The 18,727-nt window shown below is 41.6% G+C and overlaps 2 protein-coding genes across 4 annotated transcripts; one reads left to right on the top strand and one right to left on the bottom strand.

The window, feature by feature from the left end:
• The first annotated feature begins 285 nt into the window (after positions 1-285).
• Positions 286-1,615, top strand: cox5b2 (cytochrome c oxidase subunit 5B2). The gene is made up of 4 exons (XM_086165843.1): positions 286-468; positions 1,041-1,111; positions 1,191-1,290; positions 1,359-1,615. Exons 1-4 carry the CDS (start codon positions 369-371, stop codon positions 1,469-1,471), a joined length of 384 nt encoding a protein of 127 aa, XP_086021969.1. The 5' UTR covers positions 286-368; the 3' UTR covers positions 1,472-1,615.
• A 171-nt stretch (positions 1,616-1,786) lies between these two features.
• herc4 (HECT and RLD domain containing E3 ubiquitin protein ligase 4) lies at positions 1,787-18,497 on the bottom strand. Of its 3 annotated transcripts, XM_086165821.1 has the most exons (24): positions 18,345-18,497; positions 17,146-17,405; positions 16,902-17,061; positions 16,736-16,812; positions 16,078-16,299; positions 15,903-15,994; positions 15,216-15,346; positions 14,911-15,065; positions 11,531-11,607; positions 11,293-11,408; positions 10,542-10,601; positions 9,107-9,218; positions 6,145-6,334; positions 5,888-6,060; positions 5,692-5,811; positions 5,502-5,600; positions 5,231-5,398; positions 4,983-5,126; positions 4,465-4,631; positions 4,240-4,306; positions 4,078-4,160; positions 3,003-3,186; positions 2,758-2,860; positions 1,787-2,668 (listed from the first exon to the last, which is right to left on the bottom strand). In XM_086165821.1, exons 2-24 carry the CDS (start codon positions 17,369-17,371, stop codon positions 2,460-2,462), a joined length of 3,135 nt encoding a protein of 1,044 aa, XP_086021947.1. In that variant the 5' UTR covers positions 17,372-17,405; positions 18,345-18,497; the 3' UTR covers positions 1,787-2,459. The 3 variants fall into 3 exon arrangements, 1 of the variants encoding a protein (XP_086021947.1); XR_015107571.1 differs by lacking the exon at positions 1,787-2,668 and having other exon boundaries at positions 2,768-2,860; positions 4,439-4,631; XR_015107574.1 differs by lacking the exons at positions 1,787-2,668; positions 2,758-2,860; positions 3,003-3,186 and having other exon boundaries at positions 4,086-4,160; positions 4,389-4,631.
• Between the last annotated feature and the right edge of the window lie 230 nt (positions 18,498-18,727).

The following is an 18,727-nucleotide window of genomic DNA, read 5'->3' on the forward strand; positions in this document are numbered from 1 at the left end:
ATGGAGTAGAAGAGCAACTACAATATCACGCTTAACAACCAATATACACAGCAAAGCGCCTTGTCTTCGCGCGTCTAACTTTTATACAACCAAGATTGCGTTAATAAACGGTAAATTAGTGTGAGAATTAGGTATTTTCATATAATCGCAAGCAATTTGAAGTACAACTTCTAATACTACTTCTAAGTCCAACTTCTAATTGTTTCCTCTTGCTTCTTTGCCCAGTTCTATTGGTTCAGTGCTGCGGCAGTCTCCTCCTATTGGTCCAACCACACGTCACTCAAACACTTCTCGGGGTCGTCTAAGTCCAACGTCCTCGAGCAGGGTCAGGTCCTTGTCAGTAACTTTACCTTGTTGGTGAAAATTTTATGGCGGGACGGCTTCTCCTCCGGACATACTCGGCAGCATTGCAGCTGAGAGGCCATGCGGTGACTCGTCCGTTAATCCGGTCTTTGGGTACCTCGAAAGGTAAAGGTTTTGTTTGGAGCATCAAAAACAGTCGCGGTCCCCCCCGTCTTGGCCAAGGGTCATGAAATTCACCGTTTAGTTTGGGCGATTGGCGTGTTTAATGGCTAAAACCCTTTTTTTTGCTGTTTATACAATTTTCTATTATTATTTATTATTGTTATATTTTTCTTGTAATTCTGGCACAACAATTTTCTTCGGGATAAATAAAGTTCTTATTCTTATTGTACAACAAGTTTTATTCGCAACGAATAACCTGTTACATGATTTCGTCTATGTGTCATGACAGGTGAAATAATTCCTCTGTGTCGTCCCATGTGGTTCTTTCTCAATGTGAGTTTCGAGTAAATCAAACAATAAAGGTCATTTGGGTTATAATTCGTGGAGAGGCCTATTGACTGACGTGTGTTGCGCCGGTGCCAGTTTCCCGGTAGAGGACAGGGGCAGCTGCGTGAGGGTGGCGTCCAAGTTGGCAGCCTATTTGTAATCCGCAAGGACCCGCAGGGTTGCATCTAGTGCTTTTTGTCGTTAGTAATTCAATCTTAATGAACGTCTTGAATTTATAATATTTCTAGGGATACCGACAGATGAGGAGCAGGCCACTGGGCTGGAGCGACGCGCCTTGCAAGCGCTCAGGCTTGGAAAGGTAGGCTGTTTTCAGGTTAAGTTGATGGGTGCAAGATTGTATATTTGTGTACTCAGACTCCACAAACACACATTCATAGGATCCTTACAGTATGCTGAAGCCTAAGGAATATGCGGGTTCCAAAGAAGACCCTCACATTGTGCCTTCCATCGGGACGAAGAGGCTGGTGGGCTGTGTCTGTAGGTGAAGACTCTCCTTGTCATTAATGTCTATGCTGACAGAACAGTGACAATACTATTATCTTCAGGTGAGGAAGACAATACTGCAATTGTGTGGTTCTGGCTTCATGAGGGGGAAGCCCAACGCTGTCCCTCCTGCGGCTCCTACTATCAACTGGTCTACCATGAGCTGCCACATTGAAAGTATATTGTACAACTATTAAAAAGAATCTGTAAATGGTATGGCATAAATGTACCAATTTGCCTTCCCAATGGCCTAATTGAAAGAACATATATCATTTAACAAGTGGTTTATCATTAAAATGCAAATGTTATGTTTAATAAACACTGTTGTCTAGTTGTTATTTAAAAAAGAAAACTGTTAACCAATATTTAAGACTGAGATGAAGGCCAAATAAAATTATTAGACACAGAACACTAGAAAAGCATTGAATTTGATTCTGGTTGCATTCCAGAACTTAGCCTTACATATAAAATGAGTCAAAACAGCCAAGTATTTCATTCTGAAAATGAAAAAAGTGTCTGTATTTGGATTTTATTTGTGGATTGCTTGTATGGCTCAGCCAACAAACGCCACCCATCATATAAAGCAAACACTAGACACTGCTTTTTATCAAATTTTGCAACAGAATTTCATGTTGTGGTCTAAATTAAACAAATGCACAAAGCAAGAACGCAACATGAATTCCTACAAAATGCAGTGTGTGTGGCTGGAGTGACCAACTAACACTGGAGTATATTTTATTGAGACTGAATCAAATATTTTCCTTCAAAAAATATTTTGAGGCTACATTTTGTGTAACTCATAAGGTGGTGCTTTGCATTCAAATTTTGCAGGTGTTTATCTTGTATAAATGCCCTGGTGTAGTGTTTATACTCATATGTTGCTTCATCATACTTGTTATATCCAAACATGAAAAAGCATATCTACAAGAGCAATATCAAATGTGCATCATATTGTAACAGGGCAGCAACTGTACTGTGATGGTATGGCGGAAAAGCTTAAAAAATGTCAATTCATTTGAAGGTTTAATCATCTGTAATTGCTTCTAGTGTCTGCGGCCTCCACCCTTTCACCAGTATTCAGCTCTTAAAGCAGAATTCAGACACAAAAAAACAACCAAAATTGTCACTGATAGTCTCGGCCTTCCAGCCATTTCACTGCCTTTTTACGCGAGATTAAAACCTTGATTGTGATCTATAGCTTGTAGCAGTTTCTCCCGGAGTACTTCCAGACTTGTGTACTTGGGCAGGTCCAGCAAGTTGAAGCAGGTGTGGGCAGCAGGTAAGTAGTTCTCTCCTCCGGCAGTTGGCTGGATCACCAGCTTCAGGCTTTTCATGCCCAAGATGGGTATGCGGTCACTTCCTGTGAGAAATACTAGAAACACCAAACAAGTTCCATTTAATATTACATTATGTATTTTCACTTAACAGAAATTCCATATATACTCCACAGTGGAAACTTACAGAGAAAGTCTTTCTTCTTTTCTAGTGTAAGGCTGTGAAATACTTCCCAGAAGAGTCTGATGGTGGGATGATCAGCCCAGTACTCCCCTTTGTATTCAGTGCTCTGAAAAAATGAACACCCTTTTATTTAATCACTGCCTGTACAACTAAAGACACGAGGATTGGAAAAAACAAATTAAAATATTTTTTATGGACAAAATAAAAAAACAAACAAGGAAGGTAATGTAAGTATTTTTTGCCAAGACCTTTTCAAGTTCTGTCCAGTCATAGTTGGTGTTCCCAATGACCATGGCCTGCAGTTCATTAGGCTGGAATAGCTCGAGTACCTTCCCACCACACACCTTGTGGAAGCCCGCATAGAAGCACTCGAACAACGGAGCCACTGACGAGTTGAAAACATAGTCTACGTATGCGTCGAGAAAGTCTTCCCTATGGCAATAAAAACATGCTGAGGATTCTTAAAAGTAAGTTCTTTTCACAGTCCTGATACAAAAGTGTTCCCTTAACAATTCATGCTGACAGTTCAATTCATGAGACAGGATGCAAAGTGACATTATGCTAACAGGTGTGGAGGTGGAATCAACATCTAACACACTAAAGCCCAGATATTATACAGATGTCACTATTATTGTGGTGGGTTACACACATACAAGCTTATTATAATTAAATACAGATAAAATGTTTATATGTTAATGTCTAACTGAGGTTTTCAGACCATTTTAGCATGTAAACAAGTTGTCTTTTCTGCTTAGTAAAGATAAAAATAAACAAAGTGTACAGAGCACTGAGAACAGAAGAATACATGCTATTGCTTTCCAAAGAGTAATTAAATCTTCATCCTCCATTATAATTTGAGGCTTTTCTTCCTTTTCAATATGAATATGTCTGCTTAGATTAGATACACTGATGTTTGATCCAAATAGGGTTGCCAAACATTGTCTTTTTTATATGTATGTACCGCCAATCTTTGCCTCATCTGAGAAAAACACTTGAATAGGGTCCTTTTCACCATGTCGTGAAAAGGATCTTAAATAAGCTTCTAGACATTCCAGGAAGGGCAATGAAACCACATATATGCAGTTAGAGAACTGATGACCCACTGGTACTCCAAGGCCCTCTTTTAACAAAAATGAACACTTTCCATTTAAATCATAAAGCCCACTTAGAGAGTTTTTGATATTTTCAAGAAAATCTCAGATCAATACATTTTCATCATTTACAGGGATCATTAGAGTTGTAAAGAAAAATCCTATCCAAAGATTTCTTCAAACTGATTCATTTAATATTTTTAGCTATGGCAGCCAAGAGAGGTTTCGTTACCTATTTGACTTGTTGACGTTTATATTTTCCCCATTAGGTACTAACTCCAAGACTTCAGTGGCACCGTAGTTTTCTTCTGTAATCTAGAAAACAGAACAAATGCGGTTCAATGTTTTACTGATTCTGTACCTCTTTCTAAATTTGACAACTCAACCATCTTACAGTAAAGTTCAAGCAGAAGGTTTCCTCCAGGTCATCCTCTGTGTAATCAAGTAACTGCTGCAGACTCCTAGTACACAGAATCAGATGTTACAGTATATTTGCCGAGACACAGTTTTAACTAAGTTAATAAACAGCGTGAAATAACATACAAATGCAATAATGATGTGAAGTGACTTTCATAAGCATGTTAAATGGAAACCTCTGATGACTGTTCCGTGATCTGACCTTCCCACATCTGGCATAAGCTCTTTAAGGTCATCTAGCGTTGGCTTCCTCTTCAGAAGCTTCTTGTAAAGGGCCAGGGGAAAATTGAGCTCCACTATGGTGAGATTGTAGATTGCGAGACCACAAATGATGCCGATTAAGTTGAACAATTCAATGTCTTCAAAGGTCTAGAGAGAAAATTCATTGAATGTCAGTCAATAGTTCAATAGATGTTTGACTAAGTGTTGACTTTCGATGATTTCAACAGTTTTCAGCGTGACATTAATACTAAAAGACAAAATACCATTGTGCCTTATGTTCTTGCAAGGATTACATGTATGAGATTTTAACAAAAATAAAACAAAACTACATGCTGGAAGTCATTCAGGTGTGGTTTTGAACAAGTTGTGGTAAGAATTCTTGTGTTGTTTCCCATGAATCTATTCCCTTCTTCAAAAAACATCTGAAAATCAGATCTGAACACCTGTCTACAATATTTCAGTGGCATCAGCCCATGTTTGGAATCTTACACCAATTACCTTGTTTGAAAACCAGATAAGCCTGGACTCCTCGTAGTAACGGAACATCCCATATTTGGGATCCAAAAGTTCTTTCATGATCAAGAGGAAGAATTCCTTTCTCACACCTCCAGCATCGACTGCCTCTTCTCCGACAAAAACCACCTGCCATTGATTGTCATTATGTATTCATGAAACAAAATAATCAAAATAAGATCATCTTTACACACAAATCACTCTTACAGCAAAAGAAATCTGATTCAATGAACCTTGAGTGGTTTTTTGTAGTCAACATTCTTTGACTTCCTGAGGACTTCCATGGTGTCTCCTACAATATTTTCCCTCCGGACAATTAGAATAAGGCAGGGGTTTACAGACTCCACTGCAGGTAGAAACATTGAGCTGAAGTTTTGCATCTGTGCCTGATCCACTGCCATCTGTAAAAACAAAGAAAAAACTAAATAGCACTCTACAGGATTCAGTGGGTGAAATATTAAAAGTAATGGAAATCGTGAAAGTGAGTAGTTTGCTGCGTGTCACCTGCATTTGTATGATGGCATCAGTTTGAAGTAGTGTGGTCTTTGCTTGGGCATCGAATACAAATGGGTATCTGCACAGTGTTACCATACCGTCCTGACCCTGAGGACACAGGACAAATATTCATTCATATTTGGCTGAACAGACAACTAGAGAATTGAAAAGCAGATGCAAAATCGTCGGCTTGACTCACCATGGGGTACAATTGCCTCTGAAACCATGTGACATAGTCATTCCTGATGTCTATCAGGTTATCCAGCTCATGGATATAAAATTTATCGTACTGTATGATGTGACCTGCTCTCTCACTCACCTGCAGAAACAACGACATGGGCGTTGTTAACATTTTTTAAAAATTGTGCATGTGACAACAAATTCTCTTTACTCACCATGTGCAGAATCTCTAAGAGACGGAGCGATGTGTCCAGGAAGCAGGTGAAAATTCTCTGTTCTCCTGAAGGAATGCCAACCTTGTGCATTTGTAGTAGATAAACCACCACCTCCTTGTACAACTCCACCAGCCGCTGGAAGACTGGTGGCTCATATTTGGACCACCACTTTCCTAAAGCAAACCAAAAGAAAATACATTCGATATCTGCCATTTTTTGGAGAGATTGTTTGGGTTGAATGGATGCAGAACTCTCACCAAGAACCTTCAGTGGAGCCTCTTTCAGGCTGATGAGAGATTTTGCAAATGGGATGGTGATGGACACATAATTCTTCCTGTCACTAAAGAGAGGGCATTCTGGAAGAGTGAGGTAGAGTCTTAGTGCTTCAATGTCTGGAGGAGAGTTGCTTAGTCTGGGAATTAAGTTCTTTTCCAGGTTTGCGGCAATCTAAGGGGGCAAAGACAATATAGAGACAAGTTAGATTAATTATCTCTGATTGGACATTTAACTCTTGTTCTGGTCTAGACACATAAAGCCGACGCCAAAGATCCATCATCAATGAAGGTGGGCTGTTAGGTTGTCTCTCTTTACCTGTGTCTGGGAGATGAAAGAAAAAAGATGACAGAAAAGATGTTTGTGCTTTGTTCCAGGGTGTGAGGAACCAACTGTCCAATGCAGCAGAATTGACAAACATTTCTCCTCTCATCCAAGAGGCTTCTTAAATTCTACCTGAATGGAGTTATAGTAGGCCTTAGGAAGGAGAGTGAGGCAGGTGATTCGAATGCTGAGCTTACACCCTAAGACAAAGTCTATCAACTTACACCAGCTCATCGTAAGATTAGTTTTTAGAGTCTTAAATCTTAACATAGTCTGAGGAGACCAAAGACTGTGGTCATATCTAAAGACTGCAAAGATTTTGACAAGACTTGTGGAAAACTACAACTACATTCTTCAGCAGTTTTTTTATCCACTAAGGCGTGTTTTCACCTGGTATTTACAGAGCCTCTGCTATTTCACTCCAATAATCAGAATCTGAGAAATTGTATTTGTCCCTGAGGGTTAATTGGACAGCACAAGGAGTAGCATAGCAACCTAGATGACCATCTATAAATGAATAAATCAAAAAGGTCAAATAAAATTAGATATAATAAAAAGAAGCAACTCCAACATCAAAAAAGCGCCTGACATGGTGTGTTGTTATTATTCCCCTCGATGAGCCGCCACCTTATCGTGATGGAGGGGTTTGCATGTCACTGAGTTAGAAGCTATGTAGCTAGAGGCTTTAGGCCCCTTGTAGCGTCACCCAAAGCAAACAGATCCTGGGTGAGGGACCAGACAAAACGTGGCTGAGAAAGACCCCCGATGAAGAAAAGGATAAATGGATCTGGTTTTCTCTCTCCCAGACGTTATCAGAACCCCTCCCCAGAGCCATGCTCAGGGACGGGGCTCGATGGCAAATGCCTGGTGGCCAGGCCTGCATTCATGGGATTTAGCTGGGTTTAGCCCGAAAGGGGAACGTGGGTCCCCCTTCCCTTGGACTCACCACACATAGGAGGGGCCTGGTGCAATGTGAGCTGGGTGGTTGCTAGAGTGGGGGACCTTGGTGGCACGATCTGCAGCTGCAGAAGCTTCGATTCACAGCTGAATGTGAAGCCGTCAGGATGAGGGTCAGCATCTCCACATCCGAGACTTATGTTTTCATCTGGAAACGAGTGAGAGCCAACTCTGGGTCAGGGAGGAGGTCCTACCCCAAGTGGAGAAGTATCTCTGGGTCTTTTTTATGAGTGAGGGAAGGATGGAACAGGAGATCAACTGGCAGATCGGTGTGGCGTTGGCGGTGATGCAGACCTGACACCAATCAGTCTTTGCAGAGAAGGAGCTGAGCCAAAAGGCATGGCTCTCAATTTACCAGTCAATCTATGTTCCTACCCTCACATATTGTCACGAGCTGTGGGTCGTGACCCAAAGAACAAGTTTTCAGATCCAAGCAGCTGAAATTAGTTTTCTCTGCAGGGTGTCCATGTTCTCCCTTAGGCATTAGTGAGGAGTTAGGCCATCTGGGAGGGGCTCAGAGGAGAGTCACTGCTAATCCATGTGGATAGGAGTCACATGAGGCTGCTCAGGCTTCTGGTTAGGATGCCACCTGGATACCTCTCTGGTGAGGTGTTATGGGCATGTCCAACCGGTAAGAGAGCCCGGGGAAGACCCAGGACACATTGGCAAGGCTATGTCTCTAGGCTTGCTGGGAATTCCTCTACATCCCCCTGGAAGAGCTGGATCGAGTGGCCGGTGGAGAGAGAAGTCTGGGCCTCTCCGCTTCAGCTGTTTCCCCAACAACCGAATCCCGGATAAGTAGTAGAAGATAGATGGATGGGTGGATGGATTATTAGTGTTATTGCTCTTTCTTTCAGTCATGATACTGTAAGTGGGATATTTGACATCGTACAAGGTGTATCCGTTCTAAAACAGCTCCACCATCTCCTCCTCTTTTCTGGACAGTCCACACGTCCTTCGCCATTCCCCTTCATCCATACAGCAAATACTGTCCTCTGCTGCCAATACCGCTCTGGCAATTGTTTGTATACCAGGTTTCCTTTTTCCAGTTGGAGCTCCTCTGTTGGTTGTTGATTCAGTCTTTATGGTGATGAAATGCTAAGACTTGCAGTCGTAAGCCCTAAGACTAGGAAAATACTGAGCTGCAACTGCCCCAAGACTTAAAACTACCACCTCATACTTAATGACTTAGATGACAGGAGCGTGCTATGACTCTGCTAAGACTGCCCTAAAATGCTTCAGATTTCCTAACAACTGCCAGTTTAATGTCTGCGACTAGGGTATTGTAAGGTGTAAGCCCAGCATAAATCGAGTCAGTTATCTTGATGAAAGGGGTTGTTGACACCTTCAGAAGCTGTTGGGGTGTGAGTGGGGCTGGGTGAGGTCAGGTGTGGGTAATAAACCAAACTAATCCCCAAGTACATCATTGAGGAGGTTGCCATTGAATTCCCTCCTTCATTATTATGTTGCCTTTTCCAAATAAGAAGACAACTGCAATTGCAAGATGCATTCATAAAGGTTGTCAAACCTTTCTAGTGGTATTTCAAGACTATATCGACTCCAGGTATATATTATTATGGTTACGCATAATGGTCACTGGTTGCACTGAGATAATTTCAGTATCAAGGCAATGTGTTGTATAGGATTGGTTTAATGGCCACTGACCTGCTGAACAAGTTCAAGGTGGTCGTGCTGAATCAATCTGTGAAGCAGGAGGCGCGCTGTGTTCATGTCCATCCCTGAACATTTAATGCTGGTACTGAAGTGATCTGGGTGACTGCGGATGAGAGGCAAAACTATCACTGTATGAATATTGTTTCTAAAGATCAAAGAAACCTGGTTACAAGCAATAAAGGAACTGGTTTGTTAAACAGAGAGCAGTACCGGATAGATGTCTGTACAGTATCAATACTATGTAGAATGCTATAATATATCATCCTCTCATGAGAATCTTTTGGCACACTAATGTCAATTATGATTTACTGACAGTGGAGGTCAGGAAAAAATAAATAAGTAGATGAGACTATAATTATTGTGTGCCACTGCTTAAAATGCAATATATTTTGATATAAGAAAATGTAACATCAATGTTATAATGAGATAATTAGAGAACGGGTTCTGCTTTTTTCACAAACCTGTTGTCAATCTTTTAAACCATACATTTTCTTGCTATTTAAAAATCTTCTTAGTTTTCTTTCAACTGCTACCTTCAGGGGCTGCCACGGCAAATCAACCTCCTCCACCTAACCCTAATCACTATAACCTCTTCTCTCACAGACACTAACTTCATGTCCTCTTTCACTCCATCCATGAATCTTCTCTTTGGTCTTCCTCTAGGCCTTCTGGCTGGCAGTTCCAGCATCAGCATCCTTCTACCAATATATTCACTCACCCTTCTTTCACTTTACTTCACTTCTTTTGGGCCTTATATCCAAAACTAACATGTGCTGCTTAAAATTAAAGGCTTCAATTGTTTTCTAAGACTTTTCTAAAGCTTTTCTATGACATTTTGCTTTTTCAATAATTTCCATTGGAAGAAAATTCTTTCATTGGCCCATACCTTGCACAGTGATCCCAAGCAGAAACTGAATTTCAAACTGTCCAAATCCTTAGTCTATCTTAATCAACAATCCATTTTTCCGCCACCAGAACGGCCACATTAAAACAAAGCTGAAGGTATTAGAACCATTTTCCAACTACCTTCATTTATAACCGCAAAGTTATTTTGCTGTTTACAGTTTTGGGTCTACCCTTACACTCAAATTAAGGGATTTTTCTGATTTTTTTATTGCGATTAAACGTAATGCATCCCAAGTTCACTAAGTACTGTTGCCTGATAGACAGACACAAAATGGCTTTGACCCTGAAATGTCTTGGGCCACAGTGAAGCTGTAAGATGATATTAACATAAAGTATATTTACGGTGATTTTTCAAAGGCAAAAGCACACAATATTTCATGGCACACTGAGGCAGTGCCCTGAAGGCAGAACTCCAGCAGAAGTCAAACTAACAGGTCAATATGCCATATGCTAGGTAATGGATTGCACCAAGTTGACCTGACATACACAAAGTGGCCAAATTCATTGAAGACTACATTACCTCATAGAAAGGAATGACCCATTGAGGCAGCTTGCTGAGGAGAAGACCAGGTCAATCTCACTGAGGGAATCACAACAGGCAAATATTTAATGTGACTATACATTCAACACCTAAAGCTGTTAAAATTTTCAAACATGACAACTTATCCTTTCATAAATGTATCAAACCAATAACCTGAATCAGTGTGCAGTTTTTGAGTGCCTATTTTTAGTGAGTGCTCTGTATAACGTAATTAATTCTATTCTGAATGTAGCGCTGGGAAAGGAAGCTAAAACAATTTACTATTGTAATATTTGATTTTATGTTTTAACAAAAATGTTTTTAACAAAAATTCACTCATTGTCTACACTGTTTAATGCACTTGATGGTTCTTCTGTTTTGTAAAAGTTGAATAAATGTTATAAATAGTGAGATTTCAGTTAATGAATTTTGATTTTCTCTGAGCTGCTACGTCAAGTAAACAAAAACTAAATGTGTGGTCAGCATCTGGCTCTGAAAAGGGAGATAGAACCGTCTGTGTCTTTCACAAATTACAAATTACAACTATTCCTATTTTTGAAAATACATTCAGTGAGATTGCAGTGAGATTTTATAAAAAAGTAATGTATTTTCTTGTCATATGTATGTTATCTATTTTAAGATCACCTTGAGTTTATTACCGTAAGCTAGAGTAGATGTAAAACCTATATTGTTTGGCTGACATGTGCAGAGATGGTTGCCCAACCTCAAAGCTATGAGGAAAGGACTTTACTTTGAAATTTCAAGGGGAAGTCTTCCTGGTGACTGGTTCAGCCACTTCTGTATGGTGTCTTCCGTCAATGTGCAAATCCCTCTTTGGGGGTTGTGTATCCTCACATCATCTATGTTCTAAGGGCACAACAACACGCATGTTGAGAAACCTTTTAGAGGTTTGAATATGCATGAACATGAATAAAAAAAATAAAAATAAAATAAATCTACCTCATAAATAGCATGGAGGGAAAACTTACGTTGGCAGTGCTGTAGTAAGCAAAACTCTGGTCTCCTCCTGCATAAATCCTCTTAACAAACAAGTTCTCTTGTGTGCCTGGCAAATAAAAGAATTAGGTTCAGAAAAAGGTTTGGGGGCAAAACACAAAAGTCAAAAAACAAATAGTAGAAAATTCACTCACTCACTCACTCACTCACTCACTCACTCACTCACTCACTCACTCACTCACTCACTCACTCACTCACTCACTCACTCACTCACTCACTCACTCACTCACTCACTCACTCACTCACTCACTCACTCACTCACTCTCAGAAAGGAATGACCCATTGAGGCAGCTTAGGAATTGGAAATTGTTGCCAATTGTCAACTAATTGTTCTAGATTCACAGCATGTCCTCATGTCCTGACAATATACACAGGTAGGCAGCAGCTTTCAAGCTGATTTGCAATGAACCTGGAGGCACAGACCCAAACAAATTAGAGAGTTATGGAAAAGTTCAACCAAATGGAAGATACCTACATGTTTATAGGATGACAAAGGTACGGTATCAATTATTTGCCGCTGTGTTTTACATCTTTATTCCCCACAGCTTGGAATAAGTGAACCAGTCTATGGTTGTTTGATAAACTTCACTGGAGAAACACCACGTACCCCAGAAGGTGAAAGACCTCATCCTGGACTATTACAGCAAGTTCAGCTTGAGAGTCTCATCTGGTCAACTAACATCTGACTGGCACCAGCTGGAGTTGTGTATAATCACTGGTTGTACCATATCAGTGACCCTCTTCCCACTGGCAATAAACATGCTGGCCAAGGGAACTGAAACAGAATGCAGAGGGCCACTCAGCAAATCTGAAGTAAAGCAGCCTCCCATCAGAGCCTTCATGGACGAACTCACAGTGACAACATCAGCGGAACCAAGAGCCAGATGGATTCTCCAGGGGTTGGAGAAGATCATGGCATGGGTACCCATAAGCTTTAAGCCTGTAAAGTCCAGGTACTTGGTTTCAAGAAGGGGAAGGTCCCAAATTCCACTTCAGGCTAGGAGGACATCTGATCCAATCAGTCATCAGAAGCCAGTGAAGAGCCTTGAGAAGGTCTTCAACTGCAGCTTGAATGACAGGGATTCCATCAAGGCAACCAGTGCTGACTTAGAGGGAAGTCTGAAAACAGTGGACAAGTCCGTGCTTCCCGGAAGATTCAAGGTCTGATATACCAACATGGAGTCTTCCCAAGATTCCTCTAGCCTCTGCTCATCTAAAAGGTACCATGACTGTGGTCGAAGCTTTTGAGCAAAGAGTGAGCAGCTGTCTTTGCAGACGGCTGGGTTTATCACCCAGCTTTGGCAACATTGGGCTTTCTGGGAACACCAACAAGCTCAGGCTCCCTTTCAGCTTGGTCAGGGATGAGTTTATTGTGACAGGGGCACGGGAACAGCTACAATACTCAGGATCCAGAGACAGCAAAGTGTCCGAAGCAGGAATTGTGGTGAGGAAAGAGGAAGTGGAGGGCAGCGGATGCAGTCCAGCAAGCAGAAACTCGGCCGAGGCACAAGGCCATCCTCGGCACCGTGGCCCAGGGCAGACCTGGTCTTGGGTGCCAAACAGCGACCCGGTACGAGTCTGCCAGCAGGAGGGAGAGGTAGACACATGTGCAGGAGGAGGTGAGATCCTCAGTCAAGGAAGAGCGAACCCGCAGCGCAGTGGTCATCCAGGCAGCAAGGTGCCTGGATGAAGTGGGAGCAGGCAATGGAGCGGTGCATCACCTGAAAGGACATCTGGCAGTGAACCCCCAGGGGATCAAATTCTTGATCCAAAGGGTTTATGATGTCTTCCGAGGCCCATCTAATCTGTGCATCTGTGGCAAAGTAATGACACCTGCATGCCCCCAGTGTTCCAAGGTAGGTACACTGGAACACATCTCAGGTAGCTGACCCAAGGCGTTGAGTGAGGGCCGTTATTGATGGAGAACACGGTCAAGTCCTTAAGTCCATCACCGAGGCAATTGGTGGGTGGATAAAGGGCAGTCGATACACCCAAGCTTCAGCCAAGGGCATCCAGTTCATCAAGGAAGGACAGAGGCCAGCGAGAACATCAATAAGCTGCACCGCTGGTTTGCTCTCCACAGTGCGAGACTTGGTGATGACAGTTGGCTTGGAGAGGCAACTGAAAATCCCAGCACACATCACCCAGTCCAAGTTGAGACCAGACATTATCTTGGGTCTCTGAGGCACCAGGGCAACTGGTCTTGCTGGAGCTGACAGTTCCCTGGGAGGATAGGATGGAAGAGGCACATTAGAGAAAAAGGGAGAGTACCAGGAGGTGGTGGAGGACTGTCAGAGGAATGGGTGGAGGGCCAGGTGCATGCCAGTGGAGGTTGGCAGTCGGGGATTTGCCAGCCACTCCCGGGGCAAGGCCTATGGCACACTGAGCCTTGCACATAAGAAGCGACAGAGAGAGATAAAGAACAACATAGAGGCTGCAGAGAACGCATCTAGATGACTCTGGCCTAAGAGGGGAAAACGCCTCTTAGACACAGGCTGGGTTTTAATCAGCCTCAGTCAGGTCGCCTGGATGAGGGTATCTGTTGAGAGACTCGAAACACCCTGTGACTCCAGTAAACAACACTGATGGTGTGTCCAAGAATGTGCATCAGAGGATGCTTGAAGAACACTCTTTGACTCAAATATGGGAAAAAGGTGGGGGGGGGGGAGACTAAACAAAACCAAAAACTTTGGACAGCATATTTTGAAGAAAGAGTATAGATAACATAAGATACTCATTTATGAACAACATATCTAACAGTATGCAATTTATCTCACCCTTTATTCTAAAATCATGGCAATAACCTGTGTAATACTTGTTTATATCCTGTGCAATATATTTTTTATATTCTTATTCATGTCTACAAAGTTAATTTGCACTGTTTGAACAGTTTTCTCTATAGAATGATGTTGCACAGTCTTCTATGTAGTCAATTTGTCTTGTCTAGAATCTAATTTACACTGTCTGATAGGATTTCATATTGTATATATTAGTATAGATCACTGTTGGCAGTGAGAGAAGAAGCTGTCTAATCTCAGTGTACATTTAGTATATGACAATAAAGGATATTCTATTCTATTCTTAGTCCCAAAGTGGAGAAAAAAAAATCTGTTAACAGCAGCAAGGAAAGTAAGGCTAGAACAAAAGCTACATATGGTGGCAAATATTAACTGACTAGATCATGGATGAAGACGAAGAGGCCATTTCCTAATGGCAGTTGCTTCTATCAACAGTAGAAAAAAAAAAAACAGTCTCAAACCAACCCACTGGGGTATTTTTCGAATGAGCATAATTAGTTAGTTAGTTACACTTGGCATTAATGTTTTGTTTCTGCCTATAAAGTTGGTCTTACCTGTATTCGTCTGTGTGTTGGAGGCAACCCAGGGGCCCTTAACGAGAGCAGGACTTTTCCTATTGCAGGTAGACCGTGTACCCAGTTGCCCATTACCACCGAGCCCAAATGAGTCAATCTTTCCAGAGGATGGTGTGAAGGCCAATGTGTGTTGCCTAAAATTGCCCCATTTATTTGAGAAGAGAATATCATTTTAGAGTATCCGATTAAACTAAACATAAATAAAAAATTGTATTAATGGAATGTTGTCGGTGAGCACTGACAACTATGAAATAACACCTTTAATACGCACACACAAAACTTACCTTCCACATTTAATCTGTGTGACTTCATTTCCCATTAGCTCAAATACTTTCCTGGGGTTGATTTCATGGTTTGTGGTGCCATGACCAAGCTGTCCATATCCGCCTGCTCCAAATGTAAACACACCTCCTTCCTGTAACAATCAGTAACACCAGGTGTACTGCAAGTACTCTGTACTGTGATGTGCAGTTCATTCCATATATTTTCAGATCAGTGACATAATGCTAGCAGGTACTACATTGATCTATGGATCCATCCCTTTGCTTAAGCTGAAACTATGTTGTGAAAATCTGACCAAAAAATTGTAAAATTCTGTATGGGGCTTTTCTTTTTGAATATTAACATCAGTGATGAAGCCTTTCCACAAAGATCAACTGCAGCTCGATGAGATCCACAGGGAGGATGTCAGAATTATCTTCAAAGATCTTCAGCGTTTTTAATCTATCGCGATAATGACATTAAGAAATATATATTGACCTTGTGGCTTACATCACTTAGGGGACCAGGGTTTCTCAGCAATGCTTAAAATGATTATATTTATCTGTTGTCCTTGTGACTGTGTACACCATTACTGATTCTTTACCAAAAGAAGACACACACACACACACGCACACACAAGCACACACACGCACGCACACGCACGCACACACACACACACACGCACACACACACACACACACAAAACATAACTTGGTCAGTGCTGCCGTGTGATCTTCTCCACAGGAGATGTATATCACTCTCTGTGATCTGAGTGACTTCAGTAAGGTGGGGAAATACCGGTCTGAAAAACAAATTCTAAACATAAGTCTTCGGTTAAGTGACTGATTCTCAAGAATAGTGGATCCAATAGGACACATTCCTCACCTTTGCTGTCACTGAGACCCAACTGACCAAACTTGTTACTTCCCCAGCCGAACACTGCTCCAGAGATGGTGAGGGCAAAGCTGTGTGCACCACCTGCTGATATCTGAGCAAATGGAATGCCCTGCAGAGACTGAATGACCTGGGGTGCAGAGATGCCCTGTCCGTTCATTCCCAGCCCGAGCTGACCATATCGATTCTGTCCCCAAGAGAAGACATGACCCCCTGTGGAAAAAGGTAAATGAAACAATCGCCATATTGCCACACAATGGCTGTCACGGTTGACAATTTTTCTTCAAAGAAGTATGGACCAACAGAGGGATTTGCATTTAGAGAAATGTTCTGATTGGTTATCTTCTATAACAATTTAAGGTGATCTGACTGGAACTTCGGAAATATTTTATTTTGTGCTCATGACTAAAGATTTTGTTGGTGGTAAGCCACTGACACCAAAGTGCAAATTTTGTTTATATTTATTCTATTCATCTTTCCACTAAATTATTAATCTGCCTCAGAACAAAGAAGCTCTAAATGAGCTTCTTTTAGGGGAGGCTGCTAAAAGAGCGAATGAAAGACTTCTCTTGGTGCCAAAAGTAAGGCAGGTTGTACCATGTATTTCTCCTAAGACCAACAAAATGTGTGTATAAAAAAATATCCTCACCTCTTGAAAGTGCATGGGAGTGCCAGTACCCACAGGCTACCTGAGCTATTTGAACATCTGACAAAGTCTTGATGTTTCTGGCATTAAAAAAAACAAACAAGAACAGAAAAACGTGAATTTGTTGTTTGTATAGATGACAGCATGTTAACATCCATTTCAGTCTCACCTAGGCACACGAACACATTCCTCAAAGTTATGAAGGCCCAGCTGCCCATCTGAGCCCAGGCCCCAGGAGAAGACCTGACCGTTTTCATTAAGGGCGAGGGTATGAGACTCTCCACATGACACTGCAATAATAATCTGAGCATCCAGGGCTACAACCTGCTCTAATGGATGACAAGGATTGATGAGCAGAATGAGTTAACCGAGAGAAATTATGATGAATGTTTTCTTTGTTTGAAATGGCCAACCTGGTTTCATTCTTGACTTCTCGTGGCCTAGTTGGCCTAGGTCATTACAGCCACAGGTGTACACTGTCCCATCCTGCAGTAGGAAGGCTGTGTGTCTACGGCCACACCCTACATCACACACTTGCTTTCCGTGGAAGAAATCACACTTTCGTGGCTCAACGACTATCTCCTCATCGATCCCGCCCAAGCCGAGCTGTCCGTAGGAAGCATTGCCCCAACACAGCATTGTAGATCGTCCTTGTCGCCTCGGCCAACACAACCTTGCAGATCAAATTCAGAATCCAGTTACATAGTTTTGGTAGCAGACACTTAAGTTGCTGCCTCTAGCAAGGTAGCAAAAGACATCTCATAGATCTAAAAGCCTGGCAATGCATACATTGCATGTTTAACAGTATTGGTATAAGATAGAAAAATGAAATACTCGACAGGTACAATGTAAACATAAGCCACGATAGAGCCTTAGCAAAATTTGCAAGTGGATTTGTAAAGCAACAATTTAGCTAGTAATACCTATTCCGTTTTTTGCGCCTCGCCTTCCAAATAAAACTGCAGGCTTAAGTCCGAAAATATCGCTACACGTTTATTCCCAATGTTTGAATCTAACCTTAGATTCAGCCGAGCTAACGCTACCTCAAATATACGGTATTCATAGTTACGATTCATATCCAAAATGGGTTTTTCCGTTTGTTTTCTGGGATCAATTCTCGAGCTATCTAGACCGGAAATACAAAAATTTTAGCAGTAAAACATAACAGTTATGAACCGTTAGTGGGCCCAAAGACGAGCCTTAGCTACAGTGATAACGAGCGGGATCTGCCCCGCTCGATGCAATCTGACCTCACTATTGGATATTTACTTATAGTTATTGACATACCGTTAGTACTGCACTTAAATTATACAAGAACATAAACATTTAAATGATTCGACACGTGAATACGTTGATGGGGCTTAGCTTTTCTTCAGCACTTAAGCTAATTAGCAGGCTAACGAAGTGAAACAGAATGCAGCGCACCGTTAGCTTGGAGCTCCTGCAGTGTAGCGATATCACAGCAAAAGATCGCACATTTTAAACGTTTTCACATAAGAGCCCGTCGAAATTTCGCGGACAAGCTGGTGTGGTGTTACTCACAAGTTGCGTCTAACATAATGTTGAGTTACAATATCAATGCAACTTGGGGAAGTAAAAAAGACAATCTTACCAAGTTCGTCTGATCACGTTAAGTTACTGCTTTTCTGTGTACATTTTCATCCCCTGGTGATAGGCCTGGCAATACATTCCAAGAAACCAGTACCTCTATTCCTGCACGCGTTATCAGGCGACAACTGATGTTTGAGCCCCCTAAAGGAACACCCGTCAAGTTCGTTGACGTTATAATCTCTGGTTGTTATTCCAGTTGACACTACCAAATGTCTTTTTCGGGGGGTGAAAGTTATTACTGCGAGGACGAGCATGAATAACAGTTTCACTAGATATACCTAATGTGTTCGAGTTTGTGTCCAAAATATTCATTTCAATGTGTTTCGATTGAATGTACACGTTCGGTATTACTGTTTCGTCTTTTATTTTGAAGTCGAACTCAAT

This window comes from Fistularia commersonii, chromosome 2 (genome assembly GCF_037954325.1).
Source record: "Fistularia commersonii isolate RoL2024-O1a breed Wild chromosome 2, RoL_Fcom_v1.0, whole genome shotgun sequence".
In the NCBI taxonomy this organism is placed as follows: domain Eukaryota; kingdom Metazoa; phylum Chordata; class Actinopteri; order Syngnathiformes; family Fistulariidae; genus Fistularia; species Fistularia commersonii.